The 24,218-nt window shown below is 37.8% G+C and overlaps 1 protein-coding gene across 1 annotated transcript in view; it reads right to left on the reverse strand.

Moving 5' to 3' along the window:
• The window catches only part of TRPM8 (transient receptor potential cation channel subfamily M member 8), an 820,991-nt gene that overhangs the window by 293,855 nt on the left and 502,918 nt on the right, over nucleotides 1-24,218 (reverse strand). The window contains 2 exon segments of the mRNA XM_044060289.1: nucleotides 5,743-5,832; nucleotides 14,082-14,194. Of these exon segments, the coding sequence (XP_043916224.1) occupies nucleotides 5,743-5,832; nucleotides 14,082-14,194 (203 nt within the window).

Genomic DNA, 24,218 nt, shown 5'->3' on the forward strand with positions numbered 1-24,218 from the left:
TGACAGCAACAGATTGAAATATGACTGTAGGTACTTATGTCTTAATTTTAATCCCAATTTAACACCACAGGGGAGTACACAGAAATTGACTACATATTTTAAGTTGGGGGGCAGGTATTATTTACATAAATGTATCCTCACAAGCATTAGTGTCCTCAGTTTATTGTGAAGTCATGTTTTGTTAGCTTTCAGCATTAAAACTTGGATACAACTTATTTCTTCCTTGAAATAGAAAATAAGAATTGAATTTTCTTTCTGTTAAGTATGATTTTTTTCAAGCCATCATTGAATCAAAAGATGAATAAAGTTCTAAAATGTACATCAGAGCATTTTAACCCCATGGTTTCTGGGTGCTTAGCAGTCCCCCGTATAACTTAGTTTTAACCCCATGGTTTCTGGGTGCTTAGCAGTCCCCCGTATAACTTAGTTTTAACCCCATGGTTTCTGGGTCCTTAGCAGTCCCCCGTATAATTTAGTTTTAACCCCATGATTTCTGGGTGCTTAGCAGTCCCCCGTATAATTTAGTTTTAACCCCATGGTTTCTGGGTACTTAGCAGTCCCCCGTATAATTTAGTTTTAACCCCATGGTTTCTGGGTGCTTAGCAGTCCCCTGTATAATTTAGTTTTAACCCCATGGTTTCTGGGTACTTAGCAGTCCCCCATATAATTTAGTTTTAACCCCATGGTTTCTGGGTGCTTAGCAGTCCCCCGTATAATTTAGTTTTAACCCCATGGTTTCTGGGTGCTTAGCAGTCCCCCGTATAATTTAGTTTTAACCCCATGGTTTCTGGGTGCTTAGCAGTCCCCCGTATAATTTAGTTTTAACCCCATGGTTTCTGGGTGCTTAGCAGTCCCCCGTATAATTTAGTTTTAACCCCATGGTTTCTGGGTACTTAGCAGTCCCCCGTATAATTTAGTTTTAACCCCATGGTTTCTGGGTGCTTAGCAGTCCCCCGTATAATTTAGTTTTAACCCCATGGTTTCTGGGTGCTTAGCAGTCCCCCGTATAATTTAGTTTTAACCCCATGGTTTCTGGCTGCTTAGCGGTCCCCCGTATAATTTAGTTATTACAGGGTAAACTTTATAGTATACAGCTGGAGAGCAAACTTATGACCGCTAGCTTCACGGGATTCTACCATTTTCAGCTTTGGCTCAGTACCTTGCAGTGTTTTCTTACCAATAGTAACTGCATCTGAGTTTATGATGTTTTATATTTAATCATGGAATAATTTCCAGGTGGGACTAATAATACTTTTGGAGTATCATCACCCTTCCTGCTACAGTAGTACTATGCTGCTCAGTGCCAACACCCAGACCAGTCTGACAGTCCAAGGTCAGTTACTAAACACGCTTAACAGAAGCTAGCTGCATCATATTTATTTTATGGCAGCTGTAGTAAAAAGCAGTTACTCTTTGAAGGACAGAAAACAACAGCTACTTTTCACTAGTTGTGTGCAAGCACTGTTATACACTTCAGTAATCAGCCAGTCATGTTCTTTTTGTAGCTGAGTAATAAAATTCTTTGCTTACAATTATACAAAGTACAATGACAATTAAATATACAGAAAACACACAATTATACAGCGAAATTCAAAGTAGTTGAACAGACAACTGTGCATATCTCTATCCTCTAACAGATGTCTAGAGTTAACTATTGCTAACTTATAAATCCACTTAATATATGAATAACACAAGCAAACTATACCCATGTGTTCACCTTCTTCCTGGAAGGCAGGCTTTCACTCTTTCTTTTTTAATATCCATGCAAAACCTCCTTTAAACTCATTCACAATTGCTCAGTGCACAAAAAAGGAATAGTAGCAGAAACATTTCTCAGCAGCAAGGACTTCATTACTTGCAGACAATGCAAAAGGGTCTCCTTGCATGAATTAATAGTGATAGATAGTCAGCTAAAACTGAATCCAGTCACATGCTTCCCTTTTCTACATCTAGTCTAGCTCCTAACTCTTAAATCTGTACCCTGAGATTTCCAGCCCCTGAACTTACCAGTATACTTAAGGGGAACTGCTTCTCTGGCATGACATGAGTGTGTGGGCATGTGTTCTTGTTTGTGTTTATGTGTGCACATATGTATGCGTGCGAACACGTATGTGAAAATAGTTTTATTTTCAGCATCTTCACTTGTTACATCTCTTCCAGTCTTATTAATCCACTAATTTCCATGAATGTAAACTTTGTCTTCCTCCATGATAAACTTGCACTGCTTACAAGAACCACAATTGTAAGTGCCTTTTTTGTAGCCATTATGATATCTCAGGGTTAACATTTGCCCTTCTAACATATTTTTTATATTTCTATTCTTTTTGTATACAGTCTTGGGTTCATTACCCAAAATTCTACACATTTCTTCATGCAATCAGAAAATATTCCAATTATGACACAAAACTTTATTTCATTCAAATTCAAGTTGTAAGTCACAGTAATTGCGTTTCATGGGTTGTTCATCTTAGATTTCTGATTATATCTAAAGATTTCAAAACTAGTCTCAAATAAGGGAACATCCCCTCCTTTCTTTTGTTGGTTACTTCAATTGAAACCTCATCAATTAATCCAGTAGGGTACCCCTGATCAGAAACATTTCTCTTAACTTCTCAGTTTCTTCAAAAAACATGTTCTCTTCGGATCTCATTCTAGCTGCCGGAACCATTTGTCTTTTTATTTGCCTTTTTCTAATGAAAATGGTTACGACTAGAAAATGAAGTGTAGTGTTAGAATATGTGGGTTTTCTGAAAATACTAGAGACAAAAAATTGTCTACATGTATCCTTAGTTAACCTAATATCCAAAAAACTGACATCACTGTCAGATCCACAAAAGCTAAACTGTAAAATATGAGCGATTGTGTTAATCTAAATCACAAACTGTTGTAACTGCTCCAGTCTCCCTTCCAAAAAATACAAATGCTATCCAAAAATTGAACATATAGATTCCAACAGTTAATAAAAGGGGAGTTGAACACAAATGGCCATGTAACTGAAACAACTAGTTCATCCTTAAGGGTCATTTGCATGTCTCATGGTCCTCCACTACACAGTTGACATTGACACTGGTGTTGGGAACTCACTGTGTGTGGTACTGCAATCAAGATGACTGACATGAAGGAGATCACTGATGCTGGAATTATTGACGCCATGCCACAAAACACAGAAACTGACACCACAGTGCACACCACTAATACTGGCCCTGATGTCAGAATTGAGATTTCTTAGAGCAGAGTCAGAATTTTAGGGACTTACATCAGCTATAAAGATTGTGGTACTGATGAAGGAAGAGCTGAAGACCTAGGCAATGGTGAGTAAACTATTAGTGAATCTTTATTTTCAATAAATAAATTGGGTTAGGGTTGACAGTGTCCCTTGTCTAAGCTTTCAGTATAGCTTCTGTCAAACTGTCACAGTCATGGTCAGGAAAGGCAGGGGAGAGGAAAATCAGTGTGCAGGTGACCACAAGCCTTTAGGACAGGATAAACCCTCCTGACTTTGCCACCACCAGTGGAGTTTGATGAACTGTTTCCAAGAACAGTGTTGTAAACTTTCATGGAAAGTTTGTGCAGGTTTGTGCGTTTCAGAACCCAAAGTTGGAAAGACCACATGGATAGTAGAAGAAGGAACATGTTTCTCTTTTTAAGGATAGGAAAGTAAACACGATACTAGTAACTGCTTAGGAGATGTACAAAATGAGAAACCCAAAGATTCACAAAAATATGCTGCTGATAAGGACTGTTAATTAGAAACAATTTAAGTTAATGCTTTCTATTTTTCGAGTAAAATTTGGTAAATGTCCATTAAATAAGAAACTTAAATTATTGTGTGTTTTATATTGCCTGTCCTTAAGGAGTAGAAACACTTTGTGTGTCTCTCTGCAGAAGGAATTTCATCTTAGGGCCGTACTTTACAGAGCAATCATTATACTTCAGGTGATAAGGGAAGGCCTAGGTCCAAAAAAGGAGAAAATAATTTGTCAGAAATGACATGGAAAAAAGGACTTTTACTCTCTATCATGAAAAGAGCTAAAAGTAAGAGAAGATGACAAAAACATCTCAGAGAGTATAACTTCTTCACAAAAGACTCCTAGTGCAGCCTGAGTCGATTTCCTTTTGGCTAGCTACTAGCATAGCAGTGACGATCTGGGCAGTACTGGCACTGCAGGGCATTATGATATATGTTACTTAGTGGACAAGAAAAATTCTACTTGTCAAGTAACCCTAATAATTCTAATGTCATCAGCATTATTTCAGCTATTCAGAAGGAAGATCACCTCATTCAGGTAGGTTTTTATGTATAAGTGGAATAAGAAGAGAGATATACGTAGTATACAGTCTTTTCTCTTACCACTTTTGGTGGTTCCTCTTGCAAATGAAATAGACTGGCCTTGTGGATGACCATGAGGGTAACTAGAATGAAAAGGTTGTGTCATCTGATTTAGATAAAGTGGTTAGACATAACCTCATTTGTTATGAGCACTGGAACTTGGAAATGTGTGGTGAAATGGCAGTGATCTCCTTATAAATATAAATAACTATTTTATACTGAATGTGCCTGCTGATGATGATGTCATGCTGAGAATGCAGGCTATGAGTATATATTATATGGTTCTGCCCTTACCAAAGAAAATCTGAAATTATTTCTTTTGAATTTCTAGGGTATAAGGGAAATGTTAAAGTGCAGACTTAGGGTAAGATATATTGGTTCTCCAGTGTCTTCAACATTTCCTTCAACTGAAAGTTCTTTCCACTATCTCAGCAGAAGGGGTAGTAAGGCATATGAGTGAATGTCCTGCCTAAACTGTGCATTACTGTACAATCAAAAATAGTCCCTCTTGTCAGTCGGTGGGTACTGCCATTGATACTACTAGCAAAAAGGTACATTATACCCACTTGATTGAGATTATAATAACTGTACTAAAGAAATCTAGGAGCACAGCACAACCTACTTTCTAGAGAAAACTCTAATTCTTCATAAGCTACCTGCTAGAGGTAAAGCTGGTAAGAGGTTATTGACACTACTGTGGAAACATATACACCAAAGGCTGTACCTTGGGTTAATTGTGTGTGTTATATTACTACTGTCAACTTATGTCTTCTTTGCCTGGCTATTATTTGCTTTTTTTATTGCTTTAACAATAAATCTATAGCAAGAATAATATTGGTAAAAGAGGGAACTGAACCCAGAATCATGGACTCATTTCAGAAATGTTCAGCACTAATCCCCAGTGCTACCCTGTTTGCTTCATCATCATATAATGGAGACTAAGGAACATAATGGACTCATTACAGAAATGTTCAGCACTAATCCCCAGTGCTACCCTGTTTGCTTCATCATCATATAATGGAGACTAAGGAACATAATGGACTCATTACAGAAATGTTCAGCACTAATCCCCAGTGCTACCCTGTTTGCTTCATCATCATATAATGGAGACTAAGGAACATAAGTGCCTGAAAGCTAAAAAAAGATGGAGGGGGTCAGAAAGGAACAGCATTGTGTTAAGTGCTACTTAAAGTCATTGCATGTTGTTTTAACCTTTCCTAGTGCTGCAGTATGCGTGTGTGTGTGTGTGTGTGTGTGTGTGTGTGTGTGTGTGTGTGTGTGTGTGTGTGTATATATATATATATATATATATATATACATTCCTTTAAATTAAATGATTCTGCACTTAATCACAAAACTAATTACAAAACAGTAGCACAGCAGACTGTAGTACTACAAAGCTGTTGACTTACAGTTGCATATATACCGACAGTTCGGAGTCAGACTCTTGTTGCTGCTGCATGCCTTTGCCTTCCTGTCCATCTGTGTACTCCTGGTTTTGCCTGCAAATTGAAATAGTCATAAGTAAAGCTTCCTGGAATAGTCATAAGTGAAGCTTTTTTATGAATCAAAATGACTGTGTTTTAGTACAGGGGTTGTACAGCTATTACTTTCATATTAATGCTGTGGCAAAGACATGAAAAATATGTGCATGTATTCTGAAAATATAATTATGAATGTTTAGAAGAAAAAAGTCTATACAGTCTTTCAAATGCCACATCTTAAGAATGCCGTCATTATTTTTTTCAGTGCAAACATTAGACTGCATTAGCACTCTAACAGAAGTCCTTCAATTAATCATAATATGCAGCAAGCATATTTTCACAGCTTAATACAAATCATGGAGTTTCTCATAATCACACAGATGCAAAAAACTGTTACTCAATTTGTACAATTTAATGTTCAGCGAAGTGGAAGACATGCTATTATTACATTAAAATTCTGTATAAAGAAATTAGATTTCAGGTTTCTGGGCAAGCCGCTTCAGGGTGCCATTGTATGTTCAAGGATCTAACACTGCATTTGAAAACACAGAAAATAGCTGCTTGTCAAAGCAGATGATTGGAATTACTGCATACATTTAATAAACATAAAATTAGCTGAAAATTTAAATATTTTAAATATTTGAAATAATACTACTTTTCAAAAGAAACTCAGATAAAGTCATTCTGAAGTGAAATGTCACGCATGTTGCTTGATTATGTTTGTTATGTGCATCACAAGGCAAATGCAAGCAGTAACATACATGTCAATAAAAGATTATATTGTTGGAAATCAGTGCTTGCATATATTATTATGCATTGTTTTTGTGTTACATAGCTTTTGCACCTGTATGTCCTCTTATATGGACAAATTCTACACATTGGAGCATGTCTGTGGGCATCAGAGAAAGGCCATTGTTAAAAGTCAAATGGTGTGTTTGTCGAGATTAATATCTATATGATGATACAGTGTTCAGTAAAGAGGCCCACTATTTAATTTGCGTGTTTTTGGATAGGGGCTAACCCACTGACCGTTTAAGGGATATAAGGGTTTAAATTTCTAGCTTGCAACATGAAGATTTGCACCTGTTTTAAGGATTAAACCACTTAGATGTAATTTTCCAATTAATACTGGATCAAAAGTGGGAATGTCAAAAGTTAAGGATATCTCTACCATGGTGGTTACTATTCCCTATAGCAGGGATGTTTATAAATATATTAGGTCTGTGAAAAATAATTGTAATCTAATATTTTCTGATGATATCAAAAGAACATTGGGACTGTCTCCACTCCAGTTATAGTATTTAGTAAGGGGAGAAACATCAAAAGTTTACTAGAAAGTAATGCCCTAAACGTGAAAGCAAATTTCAAGCAAGGTGTTATGAGAAAATGTGTGTGTTGTAAGTTTTGTAGGTTCATACATGACAGATCATATATAGTGGCCCATGGTTTTGACAGAGCTATTTCGTGTCCAGGTAGGTGTAATTGTAACACCACACACATGGTATACCTTGCTAGCTGTAGTTCATGTGATGCATTTTGTGTGGTCATAACTAATAGGGGTTTAAGGGAAAGAATTATAGAACACATGTATGATATAACAGAAAATAAGAATACTTATGTTCTAAGTAGGCACTGCTCTGAATGCCCTAGCTTTAAGAAGTTTACGATTTTTATTATTGACAGACTCTTAGAAATTGATATGATGGGTGACCTTGATACCGTGTTAGTGTTTAAAAAATGGTTTGGCAGTTGAGGCTGAACACCTCGACTTGTCCTGGTTTGAATGATTATTTATCAGTTATGAGCACCTCAAAAATAAAAGCTTATGTGCCTTGATAGAGGCTACCTATATCTGTAAAATATATTTATTTTATCCTGGGTCTTAGACCGAGACCTTTTTATATTCATTTTTTACTGTTTTAGTTGCTACTATATGATGGATTGTAAAGGATACAATTGTGCATAGTAATTACATTCATTATTGAGAATGTTTTAAATGGACTGCCGTGATTGGTTGATGCATAGTATTTCTGTTAATGAGTTCAGTGTAATCATTTATTCTGATGAAGTCCTTTGAGTGTTTATAGAATGAAAGCACTTTATTTGGTTGTTGTTTTTAATAAATATACGTGCGGGAGACATCGTTGGTGGATTTCATTTTTTGTTTTGTTTTTAGTTTTGTCTGTGTGCTTTTTGGTTATTTAAATTTTTTTACTTACTTGCTATTCATTTACTCAAGGCTCATCAGCTCATAGCTGAACATTCATCTTTGTGTCAGTGTGAGATACCCAAATAAACCGACTTTGTCTTTGAATTTGGTGGAACGTATCATCGTAGAACTCATAAACAAAGACATTGGTAATCTCCAAACTCTGGACCCTACCCAGTTTGGATTTGTAAAAGGCAAATCATGTCTCCTAAATCTGACTGACTTCTTTGAAGCAGTCACCAGAGCCATAGATGAGGGTAAAATGGTTCACACAGCTTATCTAGATCTCGCCAAGGCTTTCAACACCATCCCCCACTCTGGAATTATAGATAAGCTCACTAAACTAGGTATAAATCCCTATGTCACAAGATGGGTTGCCAACTGGTTCACGGACAGAACCCACACTGTGAAAGTAGCGGATTCTAAATCCGACTTCAGACCAGTGACAAGTGGAGTACCACAGGGTTCAGTCCTGGGTCCTCTCCTGTTTGGTATCTACTTCTCTGAAGTGCAAGCTAACACCGAAGGTCTTTGGCTAACAAAGTTTGCAGATGACTGCAAACTAGGAGCCATAATCGAAACTCCTAATGATGTGGACAAACTACAAAAGGGACTCACTGAGACAGATACCTGGTGTCAAAGCCATGGCCTGAAGCTCAATGCCAAAAAGTGTATTGTCATCCCCTTTGGTAAAAACTCTGTACCCATGAACTACCATATAGCTGGTAGTCTACTTAATGCCAAAAATGTAATAAGAGACCTTGGGACACAGGTGGACAGTAGTCTCTCCTTTGATAATCACATTGCCACAGTGGTCAGGAAATCCTTCTACGTGGCTCATCTCATCACAAAAGGATTCTCATCCAGAACAAAAAGAGGTCATTGTTCCCCTCTACTCATCACTCATTAGACCCATTATAGAGTACAATGCCCCTTTGGTATGTACCTCACAAGACATCTACAACAACTGGAAAGACCACAGAAATACCTCACAAAGAGGATTACTGGCCTCAAACAGATGCCCTATGCAGACCGTCTCAAAAAACTACGGCTTTACTCCATAGCATATCACCTACTCAAGGGCGATCTCTGCCTAACATACAAAGCTATGTCAAACCCAGAGCTGTTGGACATGCTCCACTTAAAGAAATCCCAATCCCTCCGAGCTACATGCTCTAAGGACCTAAACCTTGTCATCACAATAAGCAGAATATGCTGGAGGGATAGATTCCTGTCCCAGAGACTTCCCATACTCTGGAACAGACTACCTATCTATGTCAAACAGAGCTCCTCATTAGCATTCTTCAAGAAAAATCTTGATGATTGGATGGGAAATGGGAAATTCACCCCAGGGATCACTTCTGTGGCTCTGCTCGACAGGGGCACAGGAAAATAATTTTCTTAGGTGGCGAAAGCCAGGGTACATTTTTTGGCTAGACTTATATAGGCCCTAGGGCCAATAGCCTAGTACCTACCTATGAACCTATGGACCTATGAATTTGCTTTCTCAAAGTTTGTGGAATCTTAGAAGTAGCATATTTATAGACTGGGGGTATGAAAGCAGAATTTCAGTAGCCAGTTGTGTCAGTCTCCACTTTTGGCTAGTTTCCCAAAAAATGTCACGTCCTCAACCTGTTTGTGTAACATAAAGGGATAAAGCCTTGACTACAGCTCTGATGATCTGAGGTTACATAGCAGCTTGAAAGCTTGAATGCTTGAAGAGTAAAGCTACTGAGGGTGGAAGTGAGTGGTTTACTCCTACTTACCCCTTCTGGGGGAAGGAAGATGATATCTTCCAGTCATCCAGTTGCTCCCAAGGAAGTATAGCTTTGCAAAATACCAGTGGCCAAGAGCTGGGGTGGTGGAATGTGGGCTTAGCAAATGCATACTGGTGAGGGTAGCCTGCTTATGCATGGGAATATGCACACATAAAGAGAGGGCATACAATGCTATAAAGAGGTGTGGGTGCACACATCAGCTACCAGGAGTTAGGGTTATTGCTGATATGCTAGTAAGGACATGACTCATTTCTTTGGCTGTCTTGATGATAGCACCTGTGGTTGGCTCTCATCCTTAATGGAATATAACTACGATGGTGAAGGGGATGGCACAGTTGCACAGCTGCTAGTGTTGATATCTCACAGCAAGAGGTTCTCCAGTTTGATTCTCAGCTAGGATGCCTTCTGTGTGGAGTCTGCATGTCCTCCCTGTGTTTACATGGGTTTCCTTTGGGTGTTCTTGTTTCCTCCCATATACCAAAGATATGCAGTAGGTGGACTGGACACTCTAAATTGTCCATAGGTATGAGTGTGCATGTGAGTCTGTGATGTAGAAGAACTACAGCATCAGTGTAATCCTTGGCTCTAGATGATTGTCACTGCTGAAGTGACACTTCGATCCCATGTGCAAAAATGGGAAAATGTGTTGTGAATGGATAGACTTAGGGTGGTGAGAAGGAATGGGCTGGTGCGATGGGGATATTTGTTGATCAGCAGACATGGAGTGGAAAAACATACTGAAAAAAAAAAGTTCTCCAAATGGATCACTGCATTGTGGTTTCCGTAGTAACCCTGGAGTTAACTTCATTAGTCCAACAGGTGCAGAGGCACAACCTGTATGGAGTTAAATGCAGTTTTAATGATGTTTATATCCAAGACTATAGTCAACAGACTTGGTAGTTATGAAAGTGACATGAATGTGCTACATATGATTATCCTCACATATTTCTGGTTACCACAGAAGATTCAGAAGTAAGAATTATTTTACCCAGTATATTTGCTAGGAATTCAAATACCCATCCAACCATCATACGGATACGTAAGGGAGAATTATAGGCATTCATTTTAAAGTAAAATAGAAGGAGCCATGAAGATCTTACTGGAAATGTCTCAGTCAATATAGGCTATACTGTCAAGACAATAACTATTGAGAAAATGGTTTAGAAAGTTAGGCTAGGTGTTGTTCAAAGCATAACCATATGTCATCATGAGAAGTACAACTAATATACAGCTGTTTCACTAATGAATCTGTAATACTTTCTCATTACCAAAGGCTTCTTGAGTTCAGTCTTCAAATTCATGACTGAGAATCAGCTAAAGCTCATCTTAACTGATTCTTGACACTTTTAATATGTCCTTCTTTCCTTTTCTTCTCCCTTACTATACACTGGATAAATAGATTGGAATTTATTTTTCGTCCATGATATAAGAATCATTATTAGTGACATACTCTCAGTAATGGACCATACATCAGCTGTTGTCAAGGCGTGATATTGTCATTTAAAGAATGTTGCATAGATATGAAACCTTATTCTTCTGTATTAGTATCTTTTCACCTAGTTCACCATAATGTTCTGTTCACTGGACTTTCAGGTGGAGATCCAGTGCAGCCACAAAGCATGCAAAATTCCATGGCAAGATTACTAACTGAGAGTTCCTGGTCATGTCATGTGACTTCTTTTATATGGAATCTACAATGGCTGTCAGTCACTGTTGGGTCAGTGTTTAAGAACTTTCTTTTTATCTTGCAAGTCCTATAAAACATGGGTTCTGCTTATTTGTAACAGCTTCTGGTTACCTCTGTTCCAGATAGGAACCACAAGTCACCAGGATAGTGGTTGTTAACTCTTCCTATGACTTGACTTGAAATGCTCTGGAAAGCTGTAATTTACTTATCTGGTTCCAGTTCACTAACTTCCCAGATTCTGATTTGCATTTAAGAGGCCTTCTTAACAAAGTCTTTTACGAGAACTATCTTAAATCTTTCACTGGAAGCTATTTTTAATTTTAGTAGTGGATTTTAGTGTCCTTTTTTGCATATTTATTTCTATATCTGTCTATTTATTTGCCTGCCAGTTTATTTATTGAATTACTGTATGGCCTATGTTGCATACTGTAATGTTTTATTCTTTTTATCTTGCACACTGCTTAGATTATTTGAACACAATAAATATAATTTGTACAACCTAATTAAAAAAACAGCAGTTTTTCAGAGTAATTAAAAAATACATCATTCTGTCTAGCTCTTTTGTTTTAGGGAACTAATAAGATAATTTTCACTAACATTAAGCTTATGGATACTCATGTGTAGCAATATAATGAAGAACAAGAATTATTTTAAGCAATGAAACAGTGGTTGTACTGACTCTTATGTCATAACAGTATGAATATGTAATACTAACATTGTACACTGTAGAAAAAGCATATTTCATAACTACACCTGAAATGCATCAGTTAATATAATGAACACACAAAGTAACTATGTTTAGCAGGGATTATATACCTTCTTTTAAAAGTTTATTTCATTAGACTAAAGAAAAGCTAGTATGTGCGATTGAAAATCAGCTGATTGAGTATACCAACTTTTTTCCTGTGTGAGATTGTGGTACATTGTGTTACAATGGAATACGGCATTTAATCAAATATTCAAAATACAAAACCTCAAATGTTCAAGCAAATATGCTCAATTCACAAATCAAAAAAAAAAAATCCAAAAACATTGTTACCCTCCCACTCCCAGCTAATTATAGGTATATATATATATATATATATATATATATATATATATATATATATATATATATATATATATATATATATATATATATATTTATATAGATATATAGACATATATCCTCCAACAATCCACTACAGTGGGGATCAGGCAATTGTCTCTGTGTTGGTCGCAATCCCAGGAAATCTATATATCTGTATGTGGAGAGGTTTTCTCTCATCTTTCAGTGTGCAGTGTGTGTTTCTCAATAGTGGCACTCTCTCTCTCTGGTTTCTATAACTCCCCTCCACTCCATGCTGCTAAAATTGGCAGCTTTCAGATATTCTTTGCCGCACATCATATTACACCATGCATAGTTAAGACTCATCTGCACTGGATGCCTTGAGATTTCATTAGGCATTTAAAGCATACCAAGCCTAGATCCCTCACAACAGAAAGGCATTATCTCTCCTCACCTACCCGTCATTCAAATGCAGTAGAACTGCTGGGCTATGAGGTCAATAACCTCAGTCAATGAAATCCCTCTGCTTCACCCCAGATTTTATTGTAATCCAGCCCAGTATGTAATATTAATGTAATCTTTCGTCACTAATTTATGTAAAACACCTGAAACCCATATGGCAAATGGTTTGCCTCTGTCCAGCGAAGATATTTAAATTATTTAACACAGGATGACTTTATCTAACTTGTAAATTATTTAACACAGGATGACTTTATCTAATGCGTGCCCAAAGGAATTAATTGTCTTGATGTTATACATCTCTTTAAAGAACTTGAAAACAAAAGTACTATCTATTTTTGTGCCTAGTGCTGTGTTCTGATCTGTCACCCCCTTCTACAACTTTGTTGATTAGAAAAAAAAAATCCTTCTCAATATTGGATAGTGGAGTAGTGCAGTGGATAACAGTGTCACCTCACAGCAAGAAGTTCTATGGTTCAATTCGGTGTGGTGGCTTCTGTGTGGAGTTTGCATGTCCTCCTTATGTTCATGCACGTTTCCTCTTGGTGCTCTGGTTTCTTCCAACAATGCAAAGACATGCATCTGGAGCATTTCTCCTTGGGCCTCTGCTGAAAATTGGCTCGTTCCAAGTTAGACTTTCCCAGTAAACAAATGTTAAATAAATAAAACAAAAGGGTTGAAATAATGGTTAGTATGTTTACATCACAAACACTAGTTACAGGGTTTGACTTTCACCTTTGAAAAAGAAATTGGCTAGGCTTGAAATGGCCCATAAGGGCTAGCCTAGTACTTACTGATAAAAAAAGAAACATCAAACTGTTTGCTGCAGTTTATGCTACACATAGAAAACTACAGCACTTCATTTCTGTCTGTAAACGCAATACAGTATTTATTTCCAAATGCTGTTATGCACTGAAGGCCAATCAGGATCTGCTGATTGAGTCCCCTAACAGTTTGCACCTGGGGTAGTTGTCCCCTTTGCCCTACCCTGGCAACTCCTCTGATTGAAAAGTTCCTTTAACATAATCACTTTCTTCATACAGACACAAGGCAAAATCTGCAAAAATATACGTTTGATAAAGCTACCTGAAAGTGACAAAGTCGGTGCAAATTAAGGGGAAGAATACCAAGCACAGCAAAATCTTCCAAGTTCTGGTTTCTTCTGAAATATCACCATACCACAGTTTAGACAGGAATTTCTGTTAAAAAGTTGAAATGAAAATCATGAAATAGCTGACTATTTCACATCAGTTTTAGACAGGTTCATTTAAAACAAGATTAGCAATATTCAATGTTACTGTCTATAATGCAATAATTTTACTTAGAAGGTTTGACTGACAACTGATATTGTTGAATATATATTGTACCACTAAGATTAGCCTTTCCAAATATTTAAAAACCTTATATAATTGTCATATTCTTTTCAGTTTAAATATATCAATACTTGTTTTTGTTATATTTCTATCACACAGGTCTGTTCATAAACTGTAAACTGTCTGGTTGGACTGATACGTGGCAACACAAACGGGCAAATATTCTCAAACAATGATTGCATGTAAACATGCAAATAAGCATTCTGATATATTCTATTTGCCTTCCTTTCTTTTTAATCATGAGACATTTCACGTGAAAGTTTATTGCATTTTATGTTTATTTGTCTGAATTATTTGAAATTAAAACAAATTACTACTATCAAAAAAAAAACAGCAAACCAACTTTACTGAAGTTAAAATATTGAATAAACATTCCATGATGTTGGATATATATATATATATATATATATATATATATATATATATATATATATATATACATATATACATACATATATATATATATATATATATATATATATATACACATATATATATATATATATATATATATATATATATGCAGATCATCTCGACTGATTAAAAATGAGTTTTCTAGTACAGATAATCTCAGGAGGGTTTGTTTATGGATCACCTATGAGGCATTAAAATAAAAGAGCAAGGAAGCAAACTCCATGAAAAATGCGCTCACCAGATATAAGGGGTATAAATCAACCAGATATAGGGGTATAAATCAGTAAAAAACAATTTTTGTATCCTGCACACAACCAAAATCCTCCACCCTCACTTCCTTATATACTAAATGTGCACAGTATTGTGGAAAAGAAAAAAGCACACAATATGGCAAAACACAGTTCGGACAACTGCAACCTGACAGTACAGACTATGTTCTTATAAACACACACACACACACACACACACACACACACACACACACACACACACACACACACACACACACATATATAGGTGTGGATATGTGTGTGTTTACCCAACAAAAAGGAGTCGGGTAAAAATCATGACAAATAAACTTATTTCACAAAAAGTACAGAAAAACATATTTATGAAATCACTCAGCCATGTAGATCAACGCAACTACCTACCATGACTATAATATGGTGATTGAGGTGGCGTGAGCCATTAGACACAACAGGCTTAACACATTTGTGATGTGCCTTAAAGGCACTGGTATCAGTATATGGACTGGGGATGGAGAAGGCAGAGATAAGTAGACGTCAGGGCTACATTTAAGTTAAGTGCCTTAATGGCACTGGCATAAGAATGGGGACTGGCGGTGGGGGAAATGACTAGACATGAGGGATATATTTAACCTGGTACTTTTGTGGCACTGGCATCAGTAAGGGGATTAGTGGTGAAGGGAAATCACTAGACACTAGGGATAACTCAAAAAGATTAAAGTGCCATAGTAGCATGAACACCACTATGGGGATGGGGGGACACACTAGTTACCAGGGCAAATACAAATGTGTCATAGCAATACTTAAACTGTTGTGGTAAACTGGGGGGGGGGTGAAGGGAAGGAAGACAAGTCATGGGGAAATACATATAAACTGTGGTGTGTGTGTTTGTATGTGTATGTGTGTGTGTGTGTGTGTGTGTGTGTGTGTGTGTGTGTGTGTGTGTGTGGGTGTGTGGGGGTTCGTTTTTTAATGTGTACTTGTGTGTTTGGAAGAGTGGGTAATGACAATGCCTACTTGAGCAGCAGTTTACTAACATGATCTGCACATCTTGGAGGTAACTGCAGTTCACAAACATGCAAATTAGCCTATAATGAGGTGAATACCTGTCTGCGGCTAACATGTACCTTAATTACTATCTCTTCGTTGGAGCAGGGTCTTTTCATAGCAGGCCATACAGTTTGCACTAGGCCCTTTAATGAATTCCTGGGTATGCGTTTGAGACATGGATGCCAAATAATTCCCATTGAGAGACAAACAAAGTGGAACTTGAGAGGTAATCCTGACGTTCATGTTGACAGCACATAATAAGAGTTATGATCAGAGACACCCGATTATAATTCTTTGTAATACATGGAGTTTTATCTGCTCCATGTACTACCAGCTACAGGAAAAAAGTGGAACAACTTTGAAACTGTAAAATAGTTTGTTCTATAACACAGACAGCAGGCAGAGGTAACATGTTTGCCCAAGGAACCAACCTGTTTAAAAGCTTCAGACATTTTCTGTGCAGCACTTTTTATATAAAATTACAACGCAGCAAAGCATCTGATAATGTTTAAAGCTGTTTTAACTTCTGTGTCTATTATCTGATGGTCAGCATTGACTCTTGTTAAGCATCAGCTTGAAACTACAGCTTAACCTGTCTTTTTCCCAGTTTCAAAGTGCAATGACAGAATTTTATGCACTGCAATAATTTATTGTGGGGAGGAAAAGCAGTGAGCAGAACATTTCCTTTCTTGGAGGATAATAATCATCAAATTTGACCAAAAGCTCTGTAGAAATGGAGGGTTACAGTGTTAAGGAAGGAGTACTGCCTGTCTTGTTATATGAGAAACTGGGACCTAGTCACTCTTACATAGCACAACTGTGTCCAGCAGTATGTCGGTGTGTGTGTGTGTGTGTGTGTGTGTGTGTGTGTGTGTGTGTGTGTGTGTGTGTGTGTGTGTGTGTTTTGGGGGGGGTCTGTGAAAACAGGTTACTGTGGGGGGGTCACATGCCAAATGAGATGTGGGGAGATCCAAGGTCATATGTAGAGGAAAGGGTACAGTACCAAAGGAGGGGTGAGGTTGTGCATAGCAGTATTTGCAGCTCTTAATCAGGTCTATAAACAGAATAAAGGTATAGTTATAATCACGTACATACCATTGCATAACATATGCAACCCAATGAATAACATGTTTTCTCCTCAGATGTACAGGTACTCGCATGGCCACCGGAGAGAGATAACATCTATAAAGATTCACTAGTCAAGATAATGAATGCTACTGAAGGCTCTCCATGCACACGGCATATGCTTCTTGGGGAAAAAAGGTGCTGCTGATAAACATTACTGGCCTCAGATTTAGCAAGTACTGGTGAAAGATGTGAATGCTGTAGACAGCCATAATAGGCTCATACAACATGTGTGATAGTATCATATCAGTTAACCCTCTATGTGCAAAGGAAAAGCACAAGACATCACAGTGGACATGTCCAGCACTGACAGAGCTTGAGAAGTTTTTGGTGTCACTGATTGACCATCGACATTGATCCCTCATATGTGGGTTCGACTGAAGATAGGAGCAGGCCTGGCAAAACCACGTGTCTCAGTAAGGAAAGCATCAGGTTAGCTGTATCCATTTTAGATGACTATGGAACACACCATTGCATGAGTGAAGAGAAGGATTGACTAAGACACACCTCCCTATCCATTCTTCCAGGCACTCCTGGTCTGCAAAGACAACATTCCTGCACAACTGGGTATGTCTTCCAACATATTGAATAACACTGTTTCCATGTGTACACTATGTGTGGTACAGGGGAATACAGAGGCATAGGTGTATGGTCTGGCAGTGCTGTCATGTCTTTTCATGCCTTCACAGGTTCCACTGGTGGAGTGTCCAGCTGACAGTGATGGCAGCATGCAAGTGCCACAGTCCAATGACACAGCTGTGGTGTCACAACAATACAAAGTCAAGATTTATCCACATTCACCCATCCGACATTACAGAGGCTCCTGTACTGGCTGAGAACACAACATCACTACAGCATGACAGACATCCTGTATTTAACAGTCCCACACAGGCTGCACCTGTGTTCTTAACCCACACAACATCTGATATGCACCAATCTGAGGAGCTACCACAGGAGAGAGATGCAGAGGGATAGAGAACTGCCATGCCTCTGGAGCTGTTCCCAGTATCAGTATGACACTCACCACTAACCAGTGGATGGGCATGCTAGTAATACATACACAGCTGGCTGCTACATCCAGCATTGTGGAGATGATGAGTTTGCTTGAAGACTTACAGGAAAACATGCACCAACTGTACAGCTACCTGGAGTATATAGAGAGTGAGTCAACAGTATCTCTGAAGTCACTGGTGTACATATTGCCTTTATAGGTGCATCTGTGGGACATATTATAACCAACATCCAGTCTGTTTCCACAGGCCATAAGGTTTATGCCTGTAGAAGGTTCCAGACACAAGGTGGATGGGCACAGGCTATCCCCTATCACATTACACAGATCATTTTGAGACAGCATTAGTCTCATATACAGACATACGGCCTTACACTCCGATCATGGGTATCATCACTCCTTGGGCTCAACATAGAGAACAGCTTAACAGGGTACTCCTTCATGTTCCCATAGTTCTACTCCTTCCTTCCCTTCCATGGATCAGATCCAGCCCTGATGTCACAAGTCAACTCAGTGAACACCATCAATGGTCACATCAGGACAACCCAACCCACCAATGAATGATGTCATCCCTCACTTACCATAACCTCCCAAAGTTTACATAGCTATCATGTACACCTCCTGTGACTCTGCAATACATTATACTATTGCAGACAACTGTTCCTGTGCCCCCTCACCTGTGCAAGTGGGGTACTTGACAACTTATTGTACAGTAGTATGGTGAAAATCATACACTGAGGGCAAAATCCCGAAATGTCAAAATGTTGAACCTTTACAATGCTGAATTCAAAATATCTACTAACAACAGACATGCACTACATATGAATACTGCAAAAGTACATAGCCAGTCGACAAACAACATCACTCCCCTATTGGTAAAACTCGAAAAAAGGCACAAATATGGGGCGTGCATGATGGGCTTCAAGTACAGCTCTCAACACATGTATAGGGTTAGATATTTTGATTTCACCATTTCAGCATTTTGACATTTCAACATTGTGCATTCAGTATTATGACTTTCAGTATACTGCTTTTCAGTAAGTTGACAAGGACTTATTCAAGTGATGATGTGCCAGGTCTACCCATAACCTGTGTTGGTACAGTGATGTCTGAAGAACAACATAACTGTTCATGCATTGCTCTGCATAGCCTGAACGTGATAATGCAAGCATCATTGTATTCTATATTCCATGCCATGGCCTGTAGTTGTAGACTAGATGCCATCTTGTTTGCTAATGGTGTAATGTACTGTGCCTGCTTGTACCTCAGCTGTGACTCTAGCCATATGCTCCTCCCATGACTCTCAATGGAGCCCTTCTACTGATACTGTGACATGTATGGAAGGACTATTCGCCTGCTGCTCCATTTGCTTACACAATGCAATGCTGTGCAGTATTGTACACATCTTGCTACATATGTTCAGACTATATTGCAGAGCCTTTCCAAAGTTGCCTAAACAATGGAGGTATCGATTAAGTAGTCTAAATACCCTTTGTATTATGTTTTAGGTTTCTGCATAGGTATATCTGTCATCAATTGCAACATACAGCAAACAACATATAATATGTTTGTTGGTCTGAAAATTCATGGTACCTGTGTCTATAGGCCTGTCTACACTGCATGTGTATGCATCTAACAACCAGGTGTCTCTTCTAGAAACTGCCAGTATAGGTCAGACATGTGCCATTTATGTGAATTGTATGCATTGGCTGGATGGCTTACAAGATGTATTATAATTAATACCCAGCTCCTTACAGAACACTTTCCTGTTTATGTAACTCTGGCTATCTGGACCAGATGGCGCATTAACAGCAACATGAGTGTAATTGATGCTGCCTGGAGTTTCTGGGAAATGAGCTTTCTTATAGAAGGCGCATAAGCTGTTGTTTCTTTCTTCTGGTATCCCGAGAACCAGATATGCTCCTCTGCATACTGCAGCTTAATGCTGAGAAACTGATTTTGGATCCAAAAGGCAGATGTTTTCAATATCTCTAACACATCCAAGGGTCCTCTAGCCAACTTAATGCTACATATACTTTTGTGTGTGCACAGGAATAGGCATATCATGTTACCCCTCAAGTCTGCTTGTTAGTGGCACATTTTGACTAGATTACATTAAATCCTTTCCAATCAGAAATGGCCCACTCCTTTCGACCTGTCAGACGGTAGCATATCAGGCCCTGTTTGCACCTCTTCTGTTGATACAAATGACCACAAAATGCAACATTATGCACAGGCTTTCATGGTGACTCCCAACACTTGTTATTGCTGGTCCACTTCACAGCATGGTTGCCATCATGTAAATCACAAATCTCATTGTGCAAAATGGGTAAGCATAGCAGTGTGGCATCACCATTTTATACATCACTGAATCAGTTTTGGATTCCTTCACTTGCATATTCTGTGTGACTCATTTCCCAGGGTGCATCATCTCATGTCATTATACACTTACAGGCATGCACTACATATCATGCTAGTTTGACCCGTGTGCAACTGTGCAATCTGTATCTTAGAATTGCCCATTCCCTGTAAATGACTACTACCTGTGCAATTGTATATTGCACACTACGATAAACCTCTATGAATCTCAGTCTTTATGTGTTGTCCATAGTTTTTTATTAATGGGCTGTATCATTTTTTTCTCTAGTTCTGGAGTGAGTTTTTTAACTTTTTTATGGTACCAGGTAGTCTGAGGTATTCTTTTTGTAGTGAGTCTCATGTTGAGGTATGCTACTTTTGTAGTTTTAGTAATTTTTAAATAACTTAATCTGATTTAATTAATTTATTAAGAAAAAGATTATTTTGTAAATAATGCAATTTTCTGATTGGCTGATTGCACTCCATTTTTATTTTTGTTAAATTAACCCTGGCTGTGGGCACTAGGAGGTAGATTTGGGTGTAACAGTTGCTTTGGAATTTTATTCTTCGTGTTAATGTTTGCAACACATATTTTTTTTCTGGAACTATCAACTGTCATTACGTGTTAAACTGAGAGCGTTGATTGAATGCGGGATAGATAATACACATAACATGCTGAAAATACTTTAATAATGCACAGAGTATGCAGACAATACAAATATCTGCACCCTGAAACTGATGATATACATTTGCATTTAAGTATACATCTCATACCAGTAGATCTTGGAGCAGAGGTCAGGATAATAATAAATCCTAAACTCTAGGTTTACCCACTTTGTGAAATCTTTCCCAACTAGATATTTTTCAGCAGTGCCTTAGTCCCAGTGAAGACCAGTATTTGTATTCCACCGACATTCCATGAAACCTCCTGTGGCTCTCACAGGACTTTTGTATTAACCTTAGTATGGCAAAATATTATTGTAAAGTGTAATAATCTAATAAAACCTTATGGGTCTATGTTATAAGAATGAAAGATCAAACCCTCGAATGCTCACATGAACGAATCTTTAAAAACTCGATTTTGTTATTTTTTTTTGCACTGTGAAGATCAGAATATTTGCCTTTTCCTCACTGTAGTGCAATCTCGGAGTTGGAATATATATTTAGCGGTGGGGGGAGGGTGCAGCCCCCCACAATATTTCGAGTTTTTAAATATACACTCATGTGAGCATTCAAGAGTTTGATCTTTCGTTCTTATAACATAGACCCAACATTATAATAAAACAATATATGCCCTTCTTTGGAGGATGGAGGAAAGGCAGACATGCGCAACCACTACTTGAAGATCTACTATTACAGTAAATATGCTTACACTGTATTTGGGGAGGAATACCATATCAGTAAATCATGTTTTAGTAGATTGCAAAAATAATTATTGTGCCTATGGGAAGTGGGTAGCTACAAGATACCCATTAGCACATTCATGCCAAAACTTGCCCTGGACAATGTGGCTGTTTTTAAAAGCTTTTGTGTAGAAACACTTCTGAAATGAGTGCCAGATGTGACCAGTGCCCTAGTAAAATGAGTTCTTATTGTACTCGTCAGGGTAAAAGGCAATGTAGTTGGCTAACCATTTAAGGTCTCCATACTGAATGGCAGGCCTTTTCAAATAGTTTGAGTAAAATGCTTGTTGGTGAGCATGCTAAGTGAGAGTTGCTGCTAATACAGTTTTGGAATGAAATATGGATTTGCTTTCAATGGCACCTCCTCAATGTGTGACCATATAAGGTGGGTTATACATTAAATGCTGTAATTCAGGAAATGTTTTTTTTCCCCAAAACTAACTGCATCCAGAAAAGTATTCACACTGTGAGCTATATTAACTCCATTGCATCTGCTAACTAAGTGGGAGGTAAAGTCGGTTTGTCAAACATCAGGATTAAATCCCATGGAAAACGGAAAGGTCTTTCTGAAAGCAGTAAACTCCTTTGATGTGGGCTTTAACAAAAGGTTAAATTGCTGTTATTAAGTAATAATACATAATTTATAACACAATAATCTTGGTACCACACAAGTTAAAGGATCCAACCATTGTGACATAGACCAAGAAACTAATTTCTTTAGCTTTTCTGTGCATGATTTTGCTACACTAGGGCTTTCAGCTTAATTTAAGATATCTACAACTTGTAAATTAACTCATTAACACCTATGTGATGTGGAATGTCACACACCTGCCTACACACACTCATGCATTCCACAGCATTTCCTGAAAAATAAACCTAAACAGTATACATGAGCAAATATAAATACCTTATGAACAATAAAAGCTGTTAAAACTGTACAAATAGCAATGCAAGTACTTTTTACAGTGATAATAGTACACTCACAGTATTTCCATAAATACTATAATACATTAATAATTCACACAAACTGGAATAATATTTTTGCTAAACTTTCACAAACAAATTGTCATACATTAAAAACTGTACAGCCTAGACATCCAGTGTTAGAACCCTTTGATTAACCAGACATATGCTTTCACATTACATCAAGAAATTCCTCTCTGGAAGAAATCATCGATTATGCCTAGAGTAATTAAAACTTATTCTGATGAAAGTGGAATGTTGGGTCTGGTCATACTGCAAATAAATAATACATTTTATGCTTCTGTTAATGTCTATTGGATTCCTGGAAGTGGCTCACAAGTGGCAAAAAAAAAGTATCTAGATATTATAACAGTACATTCAAATGGTGAAGTGTTATTGGCTGGTGACTTTAACTGCATTTTGTCAGAAAAAGATACTCCCAAAGAGAGAAAGTCTAGATTATCCACTACTGCCAAACAGTTAAATTATTTTATAGACTCAATGAATTTAACAGATATATATGAAATAAAATTGTCAAGCTCTCTCAGTTACACACATTGCAACAACCAGAGAGGCTGCAAAAGTACCTCGCAAAGAGGATCCTAGGCCTTAAATACTTTTCCTATACGGACAGACTCAAAAAACTCCAACTATTCTCTGCCTCATATCGCCTACTAAGAGGCTATCACTGCTTGACTTACAAAGCCATGTGTGACCCAGCACTGTTAGAAATGCTACATCTAAAGAAATCCCAATTCCTCTGCACCACACACTCCAGAGACCTCAACCTCATTACCACAATCAACAGAATGTACTGAAAGGACAGGTTCATAACCCAGAGACTGCCCATGCTAAGGAATAGACTTTCCATCCATGTCAAGCAGAGCACCTCGCTGACCCTCTTCAAGAGAAATCTTGATGAGTGGATGAGAAATAGAAAATTCACCCCGGGGATAACTCCAGTGGCTCTGCTTAACAAAGGCACTGGAAACTAAGGTTGGGTGGCACTATGCCAGGATAATCCTATGGCTAGGCTTGTAAAGGCTCCAGGGCCATTAGCCTAGTACACACCTATGAACCTATGAACCTATTACTCATACAGATTTAGTACCCAAACAAATATTAATAACGTTTTTATGTCTAATAGTTTATAATCTAAAATTGAAGAAGTTTTGATAATTTTGTGCCCCTTATCTGATCATAATGCTTTCTCTTTAAATTGTAAAGTAAAATATAATGATATGGTCTATTGGCAAAGAACTCCAGCTTATATTACAAAAATC

Source organism: Protopterus annectens, chromosome 2.part0 (assembly GCF_019279795.1).
Source record: "Protopterus annectens isolate FY-2018-M chromosome 2.part0, PAN1.0, whole genome shotgun sequence".
Taxonomy (NCBI): Eukaryota; Metazoa; Chordata; order Ceratodontiformes; family Protopteridae; genus Protopterus; species Protopterus annectens.